Genomic DNA, 22435 nt, shown 5'->3' on the forward strand with positions numbered 1-22435 from the left:
CTCTCGGTGGTCCTGATACCTGATTAGAAAAACCCTTCCCAACTATGTACAGATTAGAGAAACAATTGCATCCGAAGTCCTAGACTTTAAAACGTAAGCATCACGATGGAGCAAAAGGAGCCTTGGTCTGAGGCTCAGGAGCCCTGACTTGTCCTCTGAGCTGCACTCTGAACTGGCTAAATCGTGATGCAGCCGTGAACTGTGCTAGTAGTCAGTTCAAGAAACTGATCTTCAGTGACCTTCTCTGTAGAATGTGCTGTAGTTGGTCTCTAAGGACCTTGATAGATCTAAAGGTCTTAGATTGCCAAGTCCAGGTTTGATTTGCTTTGGCTTTTAACATAGATGGAAAATGTTTCAAAGAGCATGAAGTTGCCTTCTTTATCCAGTGTGTTTTTCCTCCCCTAGGGTTTTCCTCCGTGCCATAAATCAGTTTGCTGAGGTTCTCACAAGGTTCTTCATGGATCAGGCAAGCTTTGAACTTCAGGTAAGCATGCGACTCACCTAGGAGTTCCTTGAATTCTCAGCCAAAGCAAGAGAACCGTTTCCTTTTGGAAAACATCGCCTCAGATTTTTTATCATAACACAAATACACACAAACACACCTGCTTGCAGGTAGGCACGCAGGTATTCCTCTACCTCCAAACGGTTTAGTGTCCAAAGAGCAGTTTGTATAAGCACCTGTTTGAAAGTCCAAAGTGATAGCAAAACTGGTGATCACTTGCTCCATCTTTATTCATGCATTCATCCAACAAATATTAGAGAGTTATATGTACAGGGCACTATTCTAGGCCCTGGTGAAGGCAGACAAGGTCCTGCTTCCGTTACAGGGTACATTTTGTTGGTGATGTGCTTTTGCTGTGATATGGCCTGCGTTTGAATCTATGGAACTTTGGAAGTAGAGAGTCATAAGCAGAGGAGATTATATATACATATTGCATATACATATACATGTTTATGTGTGTATATACATATGTTTTTATATGTGTGTGTGTATATATATCAAAATGGTTATATACGTGTGTGTATTTATACACACACACACACACACACACATAAGTACCTATGCCAAAATGGAATCAAGCTGTACAGTTCTTTGGTAACCTGTTAATCTACTTTATTTACTTTTTCTGTGATCTTTTCGATGATAATAAATATTCTCACAGTATTTTTAATGGCTGAAATACAGTGCATTGTATGGCTGGACCATGGTTTACTTAACTTACTTAGAGCATCTAGATTGTTTCCATTTTCTGTTATTATGTTCGATAGCAGTGTGAGGGCCTTCCTTGTTTTAAATATTTTTTTAAATACCCATAAATATGTTACCAGGATAAAGTCCTAAAGTATTTACTAGTCAGGAATTTGGCACATTGTCAGGGCTTTTGATAAGTATTGCCCAACTACTTACTATAAATAGGTACACTTCTTGGCAACAATTTTCCTTTATCCCAGGAGTAAAGACAAATATAATAGTTTGGGTTATTTTTAAAAGCTTGATATTAATAAAGCATTAAATAATTGAAACACAGGAGCGAAAAGGAAGTCCTGTGGATTTTATTTTGGATTTTTTTCCCGTTAATTTCTGGCGAGTGCATTTGTACCATGTGGCACTGTCTTATTATGACCCATATTAATGTTATTTTCTGTTCTTTTCACCCACATCATTAATTTTGAACAGCTCTGGAACAATTACTTCCATTTGGCAGTCGCTTTTCTCACCCATGAGTCCCTTCAGCTTGAAACCTTCTCACAAGCCAAGCGCAACAAAATTGTAAAAAAGTAAGTGTCCTCTTAAACTTGCTTATGATTGGGAAGGTGATTCTTCCATTTCTATTCGGAGCAGGAGTTTTGGTATCCCAGAAATTACTGTTCAGTGGCTACCTGTGTTGTTAGTGAGATAGGTCTTAAAATAATCATTTAATAGACCTCAGATTTCCCCAGATTCACATCTCTTCTCAGGGGCCCATTCATTTTCAAATCAACCATCACATTCTATTATAGAATCTCTACATAAAGAGACACTGAAGCCAGCCAGTCCTCCCATCACCAGGAACAGCTGCCATCTGCTGGCAGCTTGTCCAAATGGCAGGCATAGTGCCTCTCTGTCTCATGCTTCACAGAGCAGACTCCTTTGGCACCATTGGTCTACCTCCCAGTTTCAGTCACTTCAGCAGAGGAGCCAAGAGTAACACATCACCTAAAAACACCCTCCAGATTCCTGGCTCAGAATTCAAAATGGACCTTTGTGCAAGAGTGATGAGAGATTTAGGGAAGACTTTCATTGCTTTCAGCTCAAGTCTGTTTCGAAGTTCATTGAGAGCCTGGGAACTCAAAGGCTGTGTAATTAAATAGAAGTTGAGAAATTTATCATTTAAAAGCTGTGAATTTTAGTTCTGTTCCCCTGCTAGCATGTCTGGGACTCTAGGCAAATTATTTAGCATCCCTCTAGCTCCTCCCTAAAATACTAAGATTGATGACTAAGTGATTGAAATTTAGTGATTGCACTTTCAAAGATAAAAGTAAAACCTGTTTTGTAGATTTCCTTGTGGGGTGGGTATCAAGAGATATTTGATTTTTAAGACGGGCACCTTAATCTTATTCTTCAGAATACTGTAGATGACATAACTTCATTCAAGGATGTATTTGATTTTGGTTAAATGACCGTAAGTGAAATGAGTTGACACCAGGTCTGATAAATAAAGTGGCTAGTTAGGATTAATGATTCTGGTTTTGGTCAAAGGAAAGTGTGACTGTAAGTACAATCCATGTAAAAATATATATGCCTATGGGCAAAGATAAACCTTAGGAAATAAAAACATTTATATTAAGCTTATAGGAATGTGAATGAATTTCTTTTCAAGACTTCTCTGAGTTTTAGTAAAAGCATCAACAGTAATATTAATAAGCAATAAGAATAGTTATCATTTATTATCTATTATGTGCCGGACATGGACCACATATGCTTATATAATAATAATAAAATGAGCTTAGGTACCTTTGTTAAATAGGAATAGTAAGAAAAATTTTTCAATATGATTTTTATACTGGCTTCTGAAGACACTTCCAAAGCAAGAATTTGAAAAAAAGATGTTTGGTGCAATAGTATCGTAAGTAGAAAACATAGAACCGTGCTGGCAGGGTAGGTCCTAAGTCCATATTCTAACTCCTTGGGAACATTTACAGCATCTACTTTTGACCCACCCTTTTTCTATTTTCTAAGCCTCCAGCCTCTGATATGGTATATGGTGTGGGGCAACCCTAGGCATATGTATTCTTTAAGAGATTTTTCAGGTGACTCTGATTCACCTCCGCCCAAGAACCACTGTCTAGATCAATGCTTCTCTACTCTTTTTGCCTCCATTGTCAACTCCTGTAAGGAACCTTTTTAGAAAATGTTTTTCTAATCACACCCCCCATGAAATATTAATACCACAGATATACCATATATCAGTTTATGTACTAAATGTATATCTGTACTTTATACATAAGAACAGGAAGCTTTTTTTTGCCCCCATGGACCAATTTTCACCCCTTCAGGGATACTGTCACCCCCACTGAGAATGTATGTCTAGAGATTCCCAATGTGAGTGCTTTGGAGAGCGTCCTGGTGTGGATAAGGGTTACTCAAATATAAGTATATAAAGGCCAGCCACATTACTGTGTAAGTCATCCCTCATTCATCTTCCTTTTCTTTAGTGTTTGTTGTGTTTTATTTTATTGTTTTGCTTAAGAGCAACCAGAGTGTTTCTCACTCTTCCCTCTTCAATAAAGTTTGTTAATCTCATTTTGTCAGTGAGTTTTTGACACTTACTTTGGTCTTCCTCCTGCTGTGAAAGTCCCCCCACCTCTATGTGGCTCAGTTCTTGGAGGCTTTTTTAGGTATCGACCACATCTCCTTGTGGGATCTTAGTTCCCTGACCAAGGATCGAACCCTCACCCCCTGCAGTGGAAGCATAAGCCTTAACCCCTGGACCACCAGGGAAGTCCCTCGACCACATCTCTTAATGTGATTTTGCCTCGAGACCTAGCTTAATTGTGATCTAGAGGAGCACAGGCTCTTATACTTCCCTCATCATTGTATTATGTGTTCTCGTTTCCACTGCACATCTTTCTCCTGGTTTATGATCTCCTTCCTAGATACGGGGACATGAGAAAGGAAATCGGCTTTAGGATCCGGGACATGTGGTATAACCTGGGTGAGTGTATAACCCAAACAGGCCCACACACCACTCCTGGGCGACACGCATCCCACGATGAATTCTTTTCCATTTTAATTCCAAGAATCCTGAGATTGATTTCTCTGTGTGTCTGGAAGTGCAAGTTGACTTGTCGGTCTCTTATGACATCACATGTTATCAGAAAACAATATTGAGTCACTCACTTCTGAATTGATTTACCCACATAAACTTTTTCTTTTCTTATGGGCCCTGTGGAGGAAGATTGTAGCACTTTACTTCCAGTGAAATTATTTTTTTTCATGTCCTCACTTACTTTCATTTCAGGTCCCCACAAAATCAAATTCATCCCATCCATGGTTGGTCCAATTCTGGAGGTCACACTGACCCCCGAAGTAGAGCTCCGGAAAGCCACCATCCCCATTTTCTTTGATATGATGCAGTGTGAGTTCAATTTCAGTGGAAATGGCAATTTCCATATGGTAAGGAGTGGTGGACCTGTTATCTTACTAATGCACGTAGAGTCAACTCTCATTTATTTTCTTTCTATATAGAGAAGCGGTAGCCTGAATAAAACAAATCAAAGGTGATCTGAAAACTTCTTCTTTTGCATTTTATTTTGTAAAGCAGTTAGTCATAGGATCAGATATTCCAACCAAGGCTCTAGGAGCAGCCTTTTCTGCTGCGTGTGTTTCCTAAAGAAGCACTCTTATCTCTGGATAATTAAAATTTGACTTCATGCAGTTTAGTCCTATCTCTTGCAAATATTGCAGTGGATTGAGGGAATGGTGCAGGGGTCTTTAGCTTTGAGACCTTAGTCTGCCTGATATATTTTTCCTATGCTTCAGTTTCCTTATCTATACAGTATATTAGTATTGAATGGAAGATTTTGCAGCTATGAAGCTCTGCAAAAGCAATCCCACTGTCAAGACTTCGACAGGAACCAAAAATAAAATGGAAAATTAGAATCATTCAGCTATTTTTGTATGCATAGTTGGATTAGATGATAATGTTTGGGGTAATTTTTTCCCGTAAATATAAAGCAAAGGACAGAGTAGCACAAGGCTGCTTTTAGAAAGTTTCGATATTAATGGATGATGTGAAGTGGGGTCTTCCTCTATGTACGTTGGAATTAGTTTACAATTCAGTAAAGGGGTTGGGTCAAATCTAGAAAAGTTGGCTGGATGTCTTTCGTGTCCTCTTCTGAGAATGTGGCATTCTCCTGGAAATTCTGCCTCTGCTTTCAGTTTGAGAATGAGTTGATCACAAAGCTGGACCAAGAGGTGGAAGGGGGAAGAGGAGATGAACAATACAAGGTCCTTCTGGAAAAACTGTGAGTATTTCAGAAACAAAATCTCACGTTGATGGCATCATTTAGTGATGGAGAAAAACAGGCTTCTGCTGCCCTTACAGACCAGTTGAGTAGTCTCAGCATCCCTGGAGTCACCACCATGAATGGTTCTCGGGGGGTGGGGGGGGTTCATGGAGTTTACACGATCCACTGCTGACATTTGTTTGTCTGCTGTGAGTCAAATGTTCATGTCTTTCTGGCCAGCCCGGCCCTCGAGAACAGAGCAGATTGAGGAGAGAGGGAGATGGACAGAGTAGTGGCATTTTGCCCAGTGTTTGAAATGCTGAATTTTAACAAAAGTGCTAGCACCTCTAAGTATGGCTTCGAAGCAATAATTTAAAGGAGAAGGGAAAAACATTTCAAGGTCCACTTTACATTTAAGAATACCTTATGCCCTGTGAAGGATGTCTGAGAACACCAGGTACAGCTCCAGCCCTTTTCACTGCCCTCCGCACACCCCAAGCCAACACATTCATTCCCTCCCTGTGCTCGCATTATCCCACTCTTCCCTTTGCCTGTCACCCTCTGTCCCTGTTACTCTCCTTTGCATGTATGGAATGACAGTATAACAAGAGTGGTTGAAAACACTTAGATGTTGGAGAGAGAGATTGTGCTTCAAATCCCGCTTTCTCCACATACTAGGATTTTGACTTTGGACAGATGCTCTAACCTATACCACGCCTCTTTTTTTTTCCTGGTCATCTATAATGATAAGATCTGTATTTTAGTGAGGATTAAATGAGATGATGCGTTAACACAGTGTCTGTCACAGAGCTCATGCTGGACAAATGTTGGCTGCTCTGGTGTTCATTACTGTTATTATCTGCAGATCTTCCCGGCATCCTGGGTTGTAACTACCCTAGACTGTTCATTTCTTATGTTCTCTGAACTTTTATGATATTGGCCACCTCTGTCACCTGTTGATTGGGTACATGCCTAAGTCTTTCTGGGATTTACCTGCTTTATGGACGTGGTGGGCACTAGACTGAGCTGAGGACGGGGACACTCCCAACTCTGTTTTTCATTTTTCAAAGATTTTTTTAAGGAACCAGCACACGGGGTACTCAGAAATGGAACTGATGACTCGTCTATATTTTAAGGAACTAGAAATCCGTCTTATTTTGTTTGTAATGGATGATAAGATCGTTTGTTGATCTTTTCATCCTATATATCCATTTGGTCTCCCTGTTTGAGATTCAGACCTTTCAATTTATCACTTCTGCAGTTCTGATCTCATACGGGAATTAAGTGCAGGTGTTACACACACACACAAACACACACATTTACAAGTGATAATAAAACTACACTTTAAAAAAAAGCCTACAGTTGACTTTTCACATACAGATCTAATTTTTCCTTCATTCTTCTTGGATCACGAATGCAGAAAAATATGACTGTGCAAATTTCCAGTGCTCAGGAATAATTCTAGAGTCTGGACTAATGCTTTGAACCCATTTTTTCTCCTGTTCCCAAAGTTTTCTTCTAATTGTCTAATCTGAGAAGCTCCTATAGAAGCTTTGCTCTATTTGGGTCCAGAGGGAGAGGATTTAGACCAAAAGTTTAACCTCCATCTACCTATCTACAACTGTGCATTTTTTCCTGAAAATAACATTTTTTTAAACATCTTTATTGGAGTATAACTGCTTTACAATGGTGTGTTAGTTTCTGCTTTATAACAAAGTGAATCAGCTATACATATACATATATCCCCATATCTCCTCTCTCTTGCGTCTCCCACTTTTATCCAAAGAGCCACATGTCTAGCAGTGTAGTAGGTTCCTAGGTTCCTCTAGGCTGGGCATCAGTCCAAGATTCTCCAGAGTTCCCTCAGGATGCCCTGAAGTGCTAGACCTTAGGGAGAATAAAGACAGAGAAAAGATGGTCCTTTCAAATAAGTAGAGAGATCAGATAGCACACACAAACCTTTTGGGCAAAGGTTCTCATTTCTGTGGTATTGACAGAAGACAAAAACAAATACAGATGGAAATTCAAAGAAGGGCATAGTGGGCTGGGATCCTCAGTGATGATAGGGCTTGAGCTACAGACCTAAAGAAAATGTAGAACTTGAGTAACAGCGAGGAGCCTTGTAAGTGCAGGAGCCAGGCTAGCATAGACTGGAGTTACAAGGAAGGTGTATGTGTCCTAGTCTGGCGCCACCTGCCGCCAGGACCATGGACAGCGCTCGTAGGCGGTGCTGGAGTCGCCGTGTGAGACACGGTCATTTGTCTCTATCTCTGCCCCACAGGCTTCTAGAACATTGCCGGAAACATAAATACCTCTCCAGCTCCGGAGAAGTATTCGCGCTCCTGGTCAGCAGCCTCTTAGAGAATCTCTTGGACTACAGGACCATTATCATGCATGACGAGAGCAAGGAAAACCGCATGAGCTGTACCGTTAACGTGCTGGTACGTGCCACGCCCCTGGGATGGCGAGAGGGCAGTGCCCGGCCGCCCCTGCACCCCATAGCGCAGCTCTGAGTAGATCCGGCAGAGACAAAGGTCCCCTGGGACCACCTTTCCAGAGTCTGTGTCCTGCTGAGTCTAATTGGAATGGCCAACTCAACTTTGAACTCACAGATGCCAGCTGCCTCAGGGGTAAATGTGGAAACAGGGATAGAAAATGCAACATAAGCTCTTGACTCAACTCTCTTACCAAAGGCCATCCTCAGCCTGTTTCTCTGTCTTGCTTTTATGTGGTTGCTTTACTGTTGGGATTATTCGACACAGACGAAAATGCGTTAAAAACAATCTACCATGAGTAGAGAATTAGTCCATGAAATCCTCTAGGTGGTGGAACCCCGTGGTCTTGCCTTTCCTTAGACAGTTGTAACTGGCAACACAGACTTCAGAGGTTTAGGCCGCCATACACTCCTCTTCATATGAATCAAGAACCTACCACCTCTGATTCCCTGAGAAAACAGAATATCAGGTGACTTGGGTATGACCCACCTGTCTATTCACCTAGAAGGTTCCCTCACATTTCCCAGAAGCAGGGTCCTAAAAGAATTCAACTTTTCTGCTTTATAAATTGTCACTTCCTTATTTTGTTGGGGGTATTCGTTAAAGGGAAAGAAGAAAGTCTTTGGAAAAGTGACACTTGAAAAGTGCAAGTAGTGGTTTGTCCATTGTTGTGGCAAGCTCATCGATAATGGCTCTGTGTTGGTATTTTGTGACTTTTTTTGTAGAATTTTTACAAAGAAAAGAAGAGAGAGGACATCTACATAAGGTAAGCTGAAAGAAGTTTCTGCTTTTGCTGTTTATGTCAGGGCTTTATGATTTATTTCTCCAATAAATGAAAACAATAAGCCCCAACACCATGCTTGCGGCTTCGAGAGACACCAGAAAGTATGTGATATGCTCCCTTCTTCCTAAAAGGGTAAACGCTTTAGACAGATACACAAGTAAGTACAATACGAGGAAGTGTAGAGGGAGGATCGTGTCGGGATTCCAGGAAAGGATAGAGGGCTGTGGCCAGGTAACCAGGGAAAACAGCACAGGAAAGACGTGAAATTCACCCTCTGTCAAGGACTGTTAGCCCGACGTGCAGGAAGCCCTGAACGTGAAACCAACTTGGACGTAAACGATGTGCATTTTTCTGGGGAGACATTCCTTAGCTCTCATGAGCTTCCCAAAGGGGTCTGTGACGTTAAAAAATTTTTTTAAACATCACTGCCTTAAACGAAGAGTACAGAGTAGCACAGGTAGAGTAGGAAAGACACACAGGCAGGAAGCAGCACAAAGACTTAAGGAACAGGAAGTAACGATTCCTGCCGCCTGGCTGTGGCATGAGCCAAATGTCCCATCTACTCCCTGGCAGCAGAATGCCTCCTTTCTCCCATTCTGACCAGATACTTGTACAAGCTGCGGGATTTGCACCGGGACTGTGAGAACTACACCGAAGCTGCCTACACGCTCCTCCTACATGCTGAGCTCCTGCAGGTAAGTGGATCAGGTATGCGGTACGTCAGCCATCCAGCCCTTTGGGACCGCGTCCTGTACGATTTTGATGGGAAAGTTCCCTACTCAAGGAGGACCCTTTTATCCAAGAATGTTTTTATACCTTCTGAATAGGCACAGCTAGTTTTTAGACCAAGGTTGGGAAATTTTCCATTATTATTTATTTATTTACTTACTTTTAAATTTATTGTATTGAAGTATAGTTGACTGATAGTGTTGTGTTAATTTCTGCTGTACAGCAAAGTGATTCAGTTGTACATATACATACATTCTTTTTCATATTTTCCATTATGATTTGCCACAGGATATTATATATAGCTCCCTGCGCTCTACAGTAGGACCTTGTTGTTTATCCATTCTAATCCCAAAGTCCCAATCCATCCATCCCCCCCTCCCTCTTCCCATTGGCAACCACAAGTCTGTTCTCTCTGTGTGAGTCTGTTTCTGTTTTGTAGATATGTTCATTTGTGTCGTATTTTAGATTCTACATGTAAGTGATGTCATATGGTATTTGTCTTTCTCTTCCTGACTTACTTCACTTAGTATGATCACCTCTAGGTCCATCCATGTTGCTGCAAATGGCATTATTTCATTCTTTTTTATGGCTGAGTAATATTCCACTATATATGTACCACATCTTCTTTATTCACTCATCTGTCAATGGACATTTAGGTTGTTTTCATGTCTTGGCTATTGTAAATAGTGCTGCTTTGAACATATGGGTGCATATCATTTATTTAAAAATCCTGAGGAAGCAGAGCACAACTTACAGGTTGCTAATACTGACACTGTAATTGAAAAAAACAGGGACTTCCCTGGTGGTACAGTGGTTAAAAATGCACCAGTGCAGGGGACACGGGTTTGAGCCCTGGTCAAGGAAGATCCCACATGCCGCGGAAAAACTAAGCCCGTGCGCCAAAACTACTGAGCCTGCGCTCTAGAGCCCGTGAGCCACAACTACTGAACTTGCATGCTGCAACTACTGAAGCCCACGAGTGAGCCTAGAGCACGTACTCTGCAACAAGAGAAGCCACCGCACTGAGAAGCCTGCGTACCTCAACGAAGAGTGGCACCCGCTCGCCACAACTAGAGAAAGCCCGTGCAGAAATGAAGACCGAATGCAGCCATTATTAATTAAGTTAAATAATTAAATATTAATTAACAATAAATAAATTTATTTATTTATTTATTTAAAAAAAGAAAAAACAAAACACACGTCAATCAATATGTGTAAAACTGTAGAGAAGTGAGCTGTAAGTAAATATGGAACTGTAGAAGTACTATCCTATTTATACTGTCTCACTGAGGAAATTATATTGTGCCATGGATATAAATACAACTCTGCATCATCAATCCCAAATAATTATTTCCAGCTCTGACGACTCCTCCAACTTACTGTGCTGTCAACGTCAATCTCTGAATGACTAACAGACAACTCAAACTTGGCGTGACAGTAACAGAAGCTGTTCCCTCCACTGTCCTCCTGGGTCCGTCCCTTCCTCTCCTTTCTCCCCATTTCACTGAAGGGCACTGACATCTAATAAAAGATACTGTTCGTCATCATCTTTCACTCACCCCTCCCACATTCTGCACAAACAAGAATCGTGGACCCTCTGTCCAAAACCCTCCCTCACCCCATCCACTTTTCTTTCTTTTTTTTAATTGAGAAAGTTTGTGCTATAACATTAGATCCCCAGGGCTTATTTATTTATAAAATGAATTTATTTATTTATTGGGTCTTTGTTGCTATGCGCGGGCTTTCTCTAGTTGTGGTGAGTGGCGGCTTCTCCTGTTGCGGAGCACAGGCTCTAGGTGCGCGGGCTTCAGTAGCTGTGGCACGCAAGCTCAGTAGTTGTGGCTCGCGGGCTCTAGAGCGCAGGCTCAGTAGTTGTGGCTTACAGGCTTAGTTGCTCCGCGGCATGTGGGATCTTCCCGGACCAGGGCTCGAACCCGTATGCCCTGAATTGGCAGGCAGATTCTTAACCACTGCACCACCAGGGAAGTCCTCCAGGGCTTATTTATCTACTAGTTTCAAGTTTATACCCTTAAACAATCTTCGTCCTATTCCCCCACCCTGCAGCCCCTGGTAACCACCCTTCTACTCTCTGTTTTTACAAGCCCTTATTTTTCAGATGCCACATATAAGTGAGATCGTACAGTGTTTGTCTTTCTTTTCTAACTTACTTCACTTTGAATAACGCCCTTAAGGTCCATCCGTGGTGTTGCAGATGGCAGGATTTCTTTCTTTCTCATGGCTGAATAATATTCCATCATATGTATATGCCACATTTTTTTCTTTTTTTTTTTTTGCGGTATGCGGGCCTCTCACTGTTGTGGCCTCTCCCGTTGCGGAGCACAGGCTCAGCGGCCATGGCTCACGGGCCCAGCCGCTCTGCAGCATGTGGGATCTTCCCGGACCGGGGCACAAACCCGTGTCCCCTGCATCGGCAGGCGGACTCTCAACCACTGCACCACCAGGGAAGCCCTATACCACATTTTTATTCATTCATCCATGGATGGACACTTAGGTTGTATCTTGGCTAGTGTGAATAATACTGCAGTGAACACGGAGGTGCTGATGTCTCTTTGATAGCCTCACCCTATCCACTTTTCTTTATCTCCATTGCTACCATCTTGGTCCAAGTTATCATTTTTAGCTTCCTACTACATCTCCCTGCCTCCATTCTTGTCCGTAGCAATTCATTTTCTTGTGTAGTTTAAATTTTATTTTATACCTAAAGAATCCATGTATATTGTTCTAAGCTTTGGAATTAAGAACTGGAGTCCTCTGCTTCACCACCTCCCCTAAGGCAGCCATTCACAGTTCATACTCAAGACTGGGACACCAGAAAGCTTATTGTATGTGGGTTAGGGGGGAAGGCTTGTTGACTGTGGGATGATCCGAAAGAAACCACGGTGTCAGTGACTGTAGGTCTTTTCGTTTGTGCTGCTCAGAAAATTCAGCTCTCCTATCCTGGCATAAGGTATGAGGTGTGGTTGCCACTTTTTCCCCATAGAGCTACTCAGTAGGGAATGCTGCTTATTAAGTAGGGTCCACATTTTCATCATTTCCGCATTTTCATCATTGGTATGAGATCCCATCTTGATCACGTACTAAATCACTGTGTGGAGGGTCGGGGGGAACCTCTTTCTAGATGTTACATATTCTGCATGGGTCTCTGTCAGTTCATGCACCAGGACCACACTGTTTCCATTATCAGTATGTTTTAGGACCTAGTAGTTTCTCTTCGTTCCTCTTCTTTCTCAGAGTTTTCCACCTTCTTCCTTTTTGTTTATTTTTTCATGACTTTGGAATCATGAAATTTAAAAATTAATTTAGGGGAGAATTTCTCTGTTTATAAAATAGCATGTTCTTATCCAAAAGCATGGTATGACTTGCCCTTTGTTCAAGTCTGCTTTTGTGCCCTCCTGTGGTGTATTAACATCTTCTGTGTAGAAGTCTTGAATATTCCTTGTTATGTTGATCCCTAGATATCTTTGCTTTTTAATTTAATTATGGTGAAATACATATAAAATTAAACTTACCATCCTAGGCATTTGTAAGTGTATAATTTAGTGGCCTTAAGTATATTCACGTTGCTGTGCCTTGGTATCTGATCATTTTGGGTTTTTTCTTGTAGGGGTCATTTCTTCTGTTGTCTTCGGCACGGTTATTATTTATATGAAATCTATCTCTAATTTATTTCCAAATATGTTAATTTTGACCCTACTACTTAATTCTCTCCTTATTTGTGGTAGGTTTTCAGTTGGCACCCTTTGTGAATGGATTGATTATGAAGAATACAATCGTTGCTTTCACATGATAGTTTTACCCCCTGTTTTGCATTTTTATACTGCCGATTCCTCTCTTTTATCTGTCCTGAGTGGTAACCAGTACAACCACAGTCATGATGGTTGGCGGCCTCACCTCATTCCTGACCTTCATGGGAATGCCTTGAGTGTCCATTTGGCATGCACTTGTTTTGAACCTGGCACGTGTATGTATATGCGTGTGCAATTTTTGTGTTTGATAAATCATCAAAAATAAATGATTGAGTCAAAGGTATATACAAATATTTCTGTGAATTTTTGCAGCTGAATATTTGTTACATTCATCTCCTTTCAATGAATTGATGTGTTGCATCAATCTCTTGTGTTGCGTGTGTGTGTTTTTCAGTGGTCTGACAAGCCCTGTGTACCCCATTTGCTTCAGAGGGACACTTACTATGTGTATACCCAGCAAGAGCTTAAAGAGAAGCTGTATCAAGAAATCATATCGTATTTTGACAAAGGCAAGGTGAGTGTTGGGTGGTTTGTTTTTGTGTGAAGGCAAAGGAGGAAATGACCTGTGATACTTACACACTGCAGTTCTGATCTTCACTAGCCGGAGTTAGCGCAGAGACCCCTACAAGACAGCCCAAACTTCAGACACCAGCTGCAAGTTCAGGGGTCCCCAGGCCACCCACATTTCTGACCAATTGACTATAACTTTGGGGAGGGAGTGCCTCTGGTTCCCCCCCTCGGGTTTGATACTATACTAGAACAATCAACAAAACTTGGTAAAATGCTGTTCTTAATGATTACAGTTTTATCATAAAGGATACAAATCAGAACCAGCCAGATGAAGAAATACACAGGGCAAGGTCTAGGAGGGTCCCAGGTGCATGGCTTCTCTGCCCTCTCCCTGTGGATTCAGACAAATCACACTCCTGGCGAACTGATGTGTTCGCCAACAAGGAAGCTCATTTGAGCTCTGTGTGCAGGGTTTTTAATTTTTTGGGTTTTTTTTGCCGCACCACACGGCATGCGGGATCTTAGTTCCCCTACCAGGGATCGAACCCACGCCCCTTGCAGTGGAAGCGTGGAGTCTTAACCAGTGGACCGCCAGGGAAGTCCTGTGTGCAGGGTTTTTACTGGGGTGTCGTTGTATTGGCTGGACTGATTGAATCATAAACCACATGAATAAACTCCATCTCCAGCCCCCATCTCCTCCCTGGAGGTCTGGCTGATGCTGTCTAGCTCAAGGCTCCAACCCTCTAATCAAATGGCTGATGGTTCTGGCAGAGGCGAGCCCCCCCTGCCCACCATGAGTCACCTCGGGAGGTATCAACTCCCCTGTGGTCTGAGAGGTCCACCTTGAATAACAGTGACACTCCTGTCACTGGGGAAATTCCAAGAGTTTAGAAGCTGCCTCCCAGGAGCTCAGAACAAAGACCAGCCAAGTTCTTTATTATGCAACAGTGACTCACAACTTATGCTTTACTATTCCCATGTGTATCTTTGAATTCTGATATTTTTAATGGGAGAGAAAATGAATAGATTAATTAAGGTAAGAAAAACAATAAACAGAGATCAGTTATCTTGAGGACACATAACCCAAGGGAGAATACAGTGGGCAGCCAAGAGGGCCTCCCTCTCTGTAACCTTAATTGTACCTTTTACATTTTGCTAAGGGCCAGGAGCTAGTATAATCCTTTTCAGTGCATTCTTTAGAGGTTGTTAGCGAACACCTGGGGCACATCCCATCCCCAGGTCGCTGCCTGCCCGACACCTTAGGCTGTACGTAACAAGCAGCTTAAATGCCTATGAGGAAGAGAAAGTAAAATAAACATATAAACTGGGCCACCAAGTCCTGGAATCTGTGATTAGCTGCAGAAGGCATGTCCAGCTGGAAGACTTTTAAATTGAAAATTGAAAAGAAGCATAGAAAGGGTAGGGGGAGAAAAAAAGTGTGTGCTATTGAAACAAAACCGATTCCAGATTTGACTTTTTTCAAGGCGCTGCCACTTCCAGCCACCACTCCTGTTTTACCAGTGGAACCTGTTGATTAAATAAATAATCATCATGATAAAATAGCTACCCTCGATTTAGTGCAAGTTACTGTTTTGGGTGATTTTCAAGCTGCTTTTCTAATTTAATTCTCCCTGTAACCCTGTAAGGTAGCTCTTATCTCTATTTTACTGAGGAAGAATTTGAGGCCCAGAGAGCAAATATATTTGCTGAGACTTTTCAGCCTCTGCATCCCTTTACCCTCTTAAAAATCACTGAGGACCCCTAAGAGCTTTTGTTCACATGGATTATGTCTATTGATGCCTGTTCATTTCTAGTCTTTGAAATTAAAACAAAATTTTTAAATATTTACTTGCTTGTTCTTTTAACAATAACACACGTATTGCCTGTTAATATAAATCGTATCTATTTATGAACAATGACCATATTTTCCAAGAAGTGAGCGATGTGAGTGGCATTGTTGGACATTTTTGCAAATCTCTTTATCATCTGGCTCCATAGAAACAGCAGGATTCGAATATCCACTCCTACATCCAATGTGTTGTTACACATCCTCTAGCCCCTGGGAAACTCCACTGTAGGCTCATGAGAGAATGAGCATTGCAAAAAGGCAAGTAAGATTAGTATTGTTAAGAAGATGGTTTTGACCTCATGGACCCCTCGAAAGGGTCCTGGGGACTCCCAGAGACCAGGGACCACACTTTGAGAACCTCTATGCTAGGCTGTCTTCCTGTCTCTTCCATTGAGTTACCATTTGGTGAATGAGGAGTGAACTGGGCCCCGTGGTGCTGTTGACTGGCCTCCTGCACCAGGCCCGGCTGAGGCCCATGTGGCACATTTCAAAGAGTTTCCATGATCCAGGCCCAGAAATTTCAGAAGGGACAAATTTGGCAAACAATATTAGAAGATTTAATTAATTAATTAATTAATTATTTTTTTGCGGTACGCGGGCCTCTCACTGTTGTGGCCTCTCCCGTGGCGGAGCACAGGCTCCGGACGCACAGGCCCAGCCGCTCCGCGGCATGTGGGATCTTCCCGGACCGGGGCACGAACCCGCGTCCCCTGCATCGGCAGGCGGACTCTCAACCACTGCACCACCAGGGAAGCCCCTAGAAGATTTAATTTTAAAATGTTTTTACAACTGTATGGGAACTGTACACACGTTCCTTCGGCAGCCAGAAACAGTGGAACTTAGCATGTGGTTAACAAGACTGACGTAGGAAATTTCCAGATGTTGCGTTATTAGCAGTATCCAGCTAAGAGACATTTTATGAAATACCAAAATGATCAGAGTTTCATCGGTCTGGGATGCTAGCCTCAGATGCCAGATATGTGCCTTCGGCTGTAATTTACATGTGAGGCATTTCCTGAAGCTCTCTCTGACTATGTACATAGTTTAGTTAGAAATAGGAAATCAGGGCCCTAACTTGGAGAAATAGTTTCCCAAATTCCACACAACAGTATGATCAGACTTTCTTTCATACCTCCACTCCTCCCAAACAACCTGACTCAGAAGGAACACACACACACATCTCAAAACCAGAACAAGAGCCCACACCAACTTCCTTTCCCCTCCAGCAAGACTTTCATGCTCTCAAAGACTAGGTCTTTGGAACTGGTTCCACTCCACTTTCAATGGTCATTGCTCTTTAAACTCAGCATTGCTTTGTTTGAGGACACATGGTGTTCTTCATGTTCTTACAAACAGAATTAACAGAAAATGCCCCCTGGTAAAGCGGCTAAGGTACAGTAGATTTTTGATGTCAGAAAACAGGGTTAGTTGATCCAAGCCGTGAGGAACGTCGGGAGTGTCCACAGAAACTCAACCCACCTGACTCCCTAGTCATTGCCCAGTGACTCTCCAGTGGCTTTTTCAACTGGATCAATGACTGCTTTGTTCTCCACGGGTAACCCTCCTTTTCTTTTTCTGAAGATGTGGGAGAAGGCAATCAAGCTGAGCAAAGAGTTGGCTGAGAATTATGAGAGCAAAGTATTCGACTACGAGGGCCTGGGTGATCTCCTGGTGAGTCTGGGTCAGAAGACGTCGAGCCTCTGGCAGGGGTGCTATTCGTAGTGTTTGTGAAAATGGTTTTGTAAGTTTAAAAAAGATAATTGATGTTCTTTACCATGGAAAAGTACACCTTGCTTAGAATAAAAATGAAGAGAAATGAGGTCTAAAAGCTGTTACCGCTATTTGTCCAGATTATCTTTGATGGGGGCTCAGGATCCCCGTCTACAGCCCTCTCCTCTGTGCCTTTTGCTCCTCTGTGGACCCTCCATATCCCAGGCCCGGCACCCCTTTCCCCTCTCACTCACTCTGCCTTCCAGGAAGCCTTTCCACGTTTCAGATGTTTTCTGACATCTGTTCATCAGAATTACTTGTCCTGTGGTCCACATCCTCAGGGCTCTGCTGAATGAATGAACTGCTCATCTTTGAGCTCTGTTTTTTATGTTTATTTTCCAATTTTAAATCTTTTTTTTGTTTGTTTAAAAAATTTTTGTTTTTAGTTTGTTTTTTTGTTTGTTTTCTATTGTTTCTTATTGTTTTTTATCTTGATTCTCCAGTTTTGCCTTCCTCCTGCTTCAAATGTCCCCGGACATCTCTGCTCTTACAGTCATCCCGTCCTTGTGTATTACACCTGGCTGTTGGCACAGGTCACCTATTTCAAAACAGTAAAGCGAAACAAAAATAACCTTTTCCATGCCCAGTGGGGGGGGCCAACACCATATTACATTGGGTGATTTTCAGTGGAGGAGTCACAAAAGGTCAGGTCATGTAATAATTGGAGGAGATAGTTGTCAAGATCACTTTGAAAAGAATTTGCCCCTGTATGGTACCAGCTCCTGCCATCATGCAAAGAGTCACAGATGAATTTCACAAACTAAATTGAGCTGAGGCATGAGCAATGTAACAAGTTACCTCTCTAAGAAAACATTGTGATAGAATCCTTCACTGAGGTAGTGTAGTAATCACCTTGGCTCTAACCATGGTGGGAGGGACAGCTGTCAAAGCCCCCCAGGTCTGGCTACCTATTTTGCTTCCTTTAAGGCTGACGCTCTATGCCCTGGTTGGGAAACCGCTCCCCACAGGAAGCATTAAAGATAGGGGTGGTACCAGTATATACAATGGAATATTAGCCATAAAAATGAATGAAATTGGGTCATTTGTAGAGACGTGGATGGATCTAGAGACTGTCATACAGCGTGAAGTAAGTCAGAAAGAGGAAAACAGATATCGTATATTAACGCATACATGGTACAGATGAACCCGTTTGCAAGGCAGAAATAGAGACAGATGTAGAGAACAAACATGGACACTAAAGGGGGAAAGTGGCGGTGGTGGTGGTGGTGGGATGAATTGGGAGATTGGGATTGACATGTATACACTAATATGTATAAAATGGATGACTAATAAGAACCTGCTGTATAAAAATAAATAAAATAAAAATTCAATTGCAAAAAAAACAATAATAAGGGTGGTACCAGATTTGAAAAATAGAACACCACCACCACCTTCTGGGCACCTGTAGCTGAACCGAGGCCTTGAATCGAAACCACCTGCATGAACTGGAAAGTTCTCTCTTTCCTCATATGTCTCTGTTCCAGTGCAGCCACCCACCTGAATCTCAGAAAGTGCTTCTTAACCTTTTAGGGGTCCTGAATGTACTTCAAGAAACTGGTGGAAGCTAAACTGTCCCTCCCTCCAGAGGAGAATGCACACACATCTGTCCTTCTACACATAACTGCAAGGATTCCCAGACCCTCCCGGGCCCATTTGTAGATGCAGGTCCAAAACCACCAATCCAGGGAAAGGATAATTCTTTGGCCCAAAAGATATTTTACAAAGACCTTTCATTTCTCTCTGTTACGTGGGAAACAACAAAGCAAATAGTCTTTTTTTTTTTTTTTTCCAGCGGTGCCCTTGTAACCTCCCTATGGAATGTCTTGTTTTGTTTTCCAGAAAAAAAGAGCCTCATTTTATGAGAACATCATTAAGGCAATGAGGCCTCAGCCTGAATACTTTGCTGTTGGCTACTACGGACAGGGCTTTCCTTCTTTCCTACGGGTAAGAAGCCTGAGGGTGGTCTCTCCAGCCATTAAGCCCTGCAGTCTGCAGGAGGGAAGGTCTTCATTTCTTTTCCAGATGGGTCTAGCGTGTTAGCAGCTGGAGACCCCTGTTCTCACGGTGGGAGGTTAGGGAGGGAAACCACTTCCTGAGCCGCTGGTCTCTTCACCCCCCGGCCACCTCTGGTATTCTGGCAGTTCTTTTGTAAAATGACTTCTCCCAGGTGGAATGGAAAAGGGAAAAACAAAACCATTCCCTCCGCTGGTCTGCTGAGGGTCAGCCTGTGGGGGTGGGGGTGGGGGAGAAGAGTGTGGATTGATGTATCTAATTGTTTATTTTATTTCCAGCTAGAGCTAGTTTGAAAACACATATCCCCAGGACAAGACTGCAGAAGGTTCACAAAAATAAAAACAGTTTTGTTGGAAGAATGAGAAGGACCATGTTTATCTTGTTTCTCAGATTTTTTTAGAATGTAATACTGATTTTACAATCGAAAAAGCAACCCCCCCCCAAAAAAGCCCCTCTTATTTTCTCCCACAGAAAAGAAGCCTCTATTAGTGCTGAGCTATGTTTAAATATATATTATCCATCTTCCTTCCCCTAATTAAAAAAGAAAGAAAGAAAAAAGTGGAAAGGAAAATACATTCCTTATAGCGCCTAGTAAGGAAGTAGTTTATTCATTCATTCAATAACTGTTTGCTTAGGGCCTACTGTGTGCCAGGCATTAGAGATACAGTGCTGATTATAATCAGATGTGGTCCTTGCTCTCACGGATTTGACAACCTAATGGGTGAGATGTTAATTAAATAATCGCACAAACAAATATGAAATCGAAACTGACCAAGACAGGAATTCTGTGCTAGATGAGTTGGTTAAGCAAGGAGTATTTACCCAAGTAAAATTAAAACCTGTGTTCGTGTAAAAATTGTACGTGATTGTTTATAGCGCTGTTACTTATAATCACTGAAGACTGAATACAGCGCACATCTCCCTCAGCTGGTGAAGGGATCAGTATAGTGTGGGACAGCCATGCAGTGGAAAACTACTCAGGAAAAAAAGGAATAAACTCCTGATACACGTAACCACAGGGATGACTCTCAGATGTATTGTGCTGAGTAAAAGAAAGCAGTTAGACCCTAAAGGCTACATACTCTGTGATTTTATTGATATGACATTCTGGCCAAGCCAACACTTACCATAGGGATGGAGAGCAGCTCAGTGGTTATTGGATCTGGTCAATGGAGCCAGTGGGGCAAAGGTTGGGCTACAAAGAGACGTGGGGAGATTTTAAGTGGTGATGAAACTGTGCTATCTCTTAATTGTGGTCATGGTTATGTTTGTCAAAACCTGCAGAATTTTACACTAAAAGGGGTAGATTTTTACTATGCGTCAATTATACCTGAATTTTTTAAGAATCGGGAAAGACTTCCCAGGGAACTTCTGCTTCAGCTGGGATTTGAAAGGTGAACTGGGAGTCAGGAAGGTTAAGGGGATAGGAAAAGGCGCTCCAGGCAGAGGAAATAGCAGGCAAGGGCATGGCAGGGGCTGGGAGTGGAAGACGAGTGCTGTGGGAAGAGAGGGAGCTGGGGTGAGCAGGGAAGATGAGGCAGGAAGTGTGGGAGGGGCGTGCGGGGCTTTGGGGACCACATAGCATGTTTTGTTGGCATCCAGAGAGCAGAGGGAGCCATTGTAGATTTTTCAGTGTTGGCAAGGTCGTCTGGCTTCGGTATGGAGAATGGATGGGACGTGCTTGTAGATAAGCCCCTAGAGACCATGGCAGATGTTCTGGGAAGAGATGACAGGTTGGCCTAGGGAGGTGGCTTTAGAGAGGAAGGGAAAGATTAGTGTGATGGAGACGCAGTAACAGTATTTGATGATTGATGGGATATGGCAATGAGCAAGTGGGAGGTGGTAAGAATGATTCCTGGCTCTCTGGTCTGCATAATTGGCGGGGCAGTGGATCCATCCACTAAGATGGCAACACTGGGAAAGGGCAGAATCATGGAGGAGAGAATGAATCCACTCACTGAATAAATATTTATTGAGCTCTTATCCATATCTTTTCATGAACGATAGCAAATTTAAGACCAGAACCTACTGCAGACCCATATTTATGGACCTTGCTGTAATATAGGCCAGGGGGCAGAGTCTTATACCCAAATCCTTGAAATTGTAGAGCTTCTGTTCTGGCTTGGAGAGACAAATAAATAAATACTAAGATAAATACCTGAGTGTGTCAGATGGCCTAGAACAGCGCCTCATACAGGGTAGACACTCAGCAAGTATCGTAGAGAAAAATGCGTCCGGGGAAGGTGAATGGAGAGGCAGACGGTGGGGATGGAGTTGCAATTTTAAACAGAGTGAATAGGAAAGACTTCGGTAAGAAAATGACACCTGAGCAAAACCCTGAAAGACGTGAGGGAGTAAGCCAGGCAGCTCTCAAGAGGGGGCCAGACAGTGAGAACAGCAGGTTCAAAAGACATGAGGCTGGAGATGCATGAACAAAAGGGCAGGTAGAGAACGGGCTCAGAGAGCTATGGGTACCAGATTGCAGAGGGCCTTTGGGATTTTTTTTTTTTTTTGCGGTACGCGGGCCTCTCACTGCTGTGGCCTCTCCCGTTGCTGAGCGCAGGCTCAGCGGCCATGGCTCATGGGCCCAGCCGCTCCGCGGCATGTGGGATCTTCCCGGACCCGGGCACGAACCCGCGTCCCCTGCATCGGCAGGCGGACTCTCAACCACTGCACCACCAGGGAAGCCCCCTTTGGGGTCTTTATAGGTTGTTTGGTTTTAGACATACTCAATGTGAGGTAGGTTTGGAACATCCAAAAAATGTGAGTCAAAACATTTGCTCTATGGGTCTGGAACGCAAAGGAAAGTTCTAGGCCGGAGATAAAAGTTGGGTTATTTACGTGTCGTTAACACTGGTTGTAGATAAGGTGGCCAAGGGAGACTGGAGTAATAAGAGTAGAGGGTCTGCAGTAGGTTCTGGTCTTAAATTTGCTATCGTTCATGATAAGATATTGACAGCTACCACACTTGTTACATATGATTATTGTGTCACATGGAATAATGGTTATGAACTGGAGGACAGCAGTG

General features: G+C 42.6%; 1 protein-coding gene across 1 annotated transcript in view; it reads left to right on the top strand.

Moving 5' to 3' along the window:
* Positions 1 to 22435, top strand: part of LOC132427561 (dedicator of cytokinesis protein 5) — a 110091-nt gene that overhangs the window by 57201 nt on the left and 30455 nt on the right. Inside the window, exons 24-34 of the mRNA XM_060015190.1 lie at positions 406 to 484; positions 1679 to 1779; positions 4138 to 4196; positions 4503 to 4657; positions 5423 to 5508; positions 7772 to 7931; positions 8711 to 8751; positions 9374 to 9464; positions 13660 to 13779; positions 17206 to 17295; positions 19234 to 19338. Coding sequence (XP_059871173.1) covers positions 406 to 484; positions 1679 to 1779; positions 4138 to 4196; positions 4503 to 4657; positions 5423 to 5508; positions 7772 to 7931; positions 8711 to 8751; positions 9374 to 9464; positions 13660 to 13779; positions 17206 to 17295; positions 19234 to 19338 — 1087 coding nt within the window. The remainder of the gene's footprint in view (positions 1 to 405; positions 485 to 1678; positions 1780 to 4137; positions 4197 to 4502; positions 4658 to 5422; positions 5509 to 7771; positions 7932 to 8710; positions 8752 to 9373; positions 9465 to 13659; positions 13780 to 17205; positions 17296 to 19233; positions 19339 to 22435) is intronic.

Source organism: Delphinus delphis, chromosome 6 (genome assembly GCF_949987515.2).
Source record: "Delphinus delphis chromosome 6, mDelDel1.2, whole genome shotgun sequence".
Classification (NCBI taxonomy): domain Eukaryota; kingdom Metazoa; phylum Chordata; class Mammalia; order Artiodactyla; family Delphinidae; genus Delphinus; species Delphinus delphis.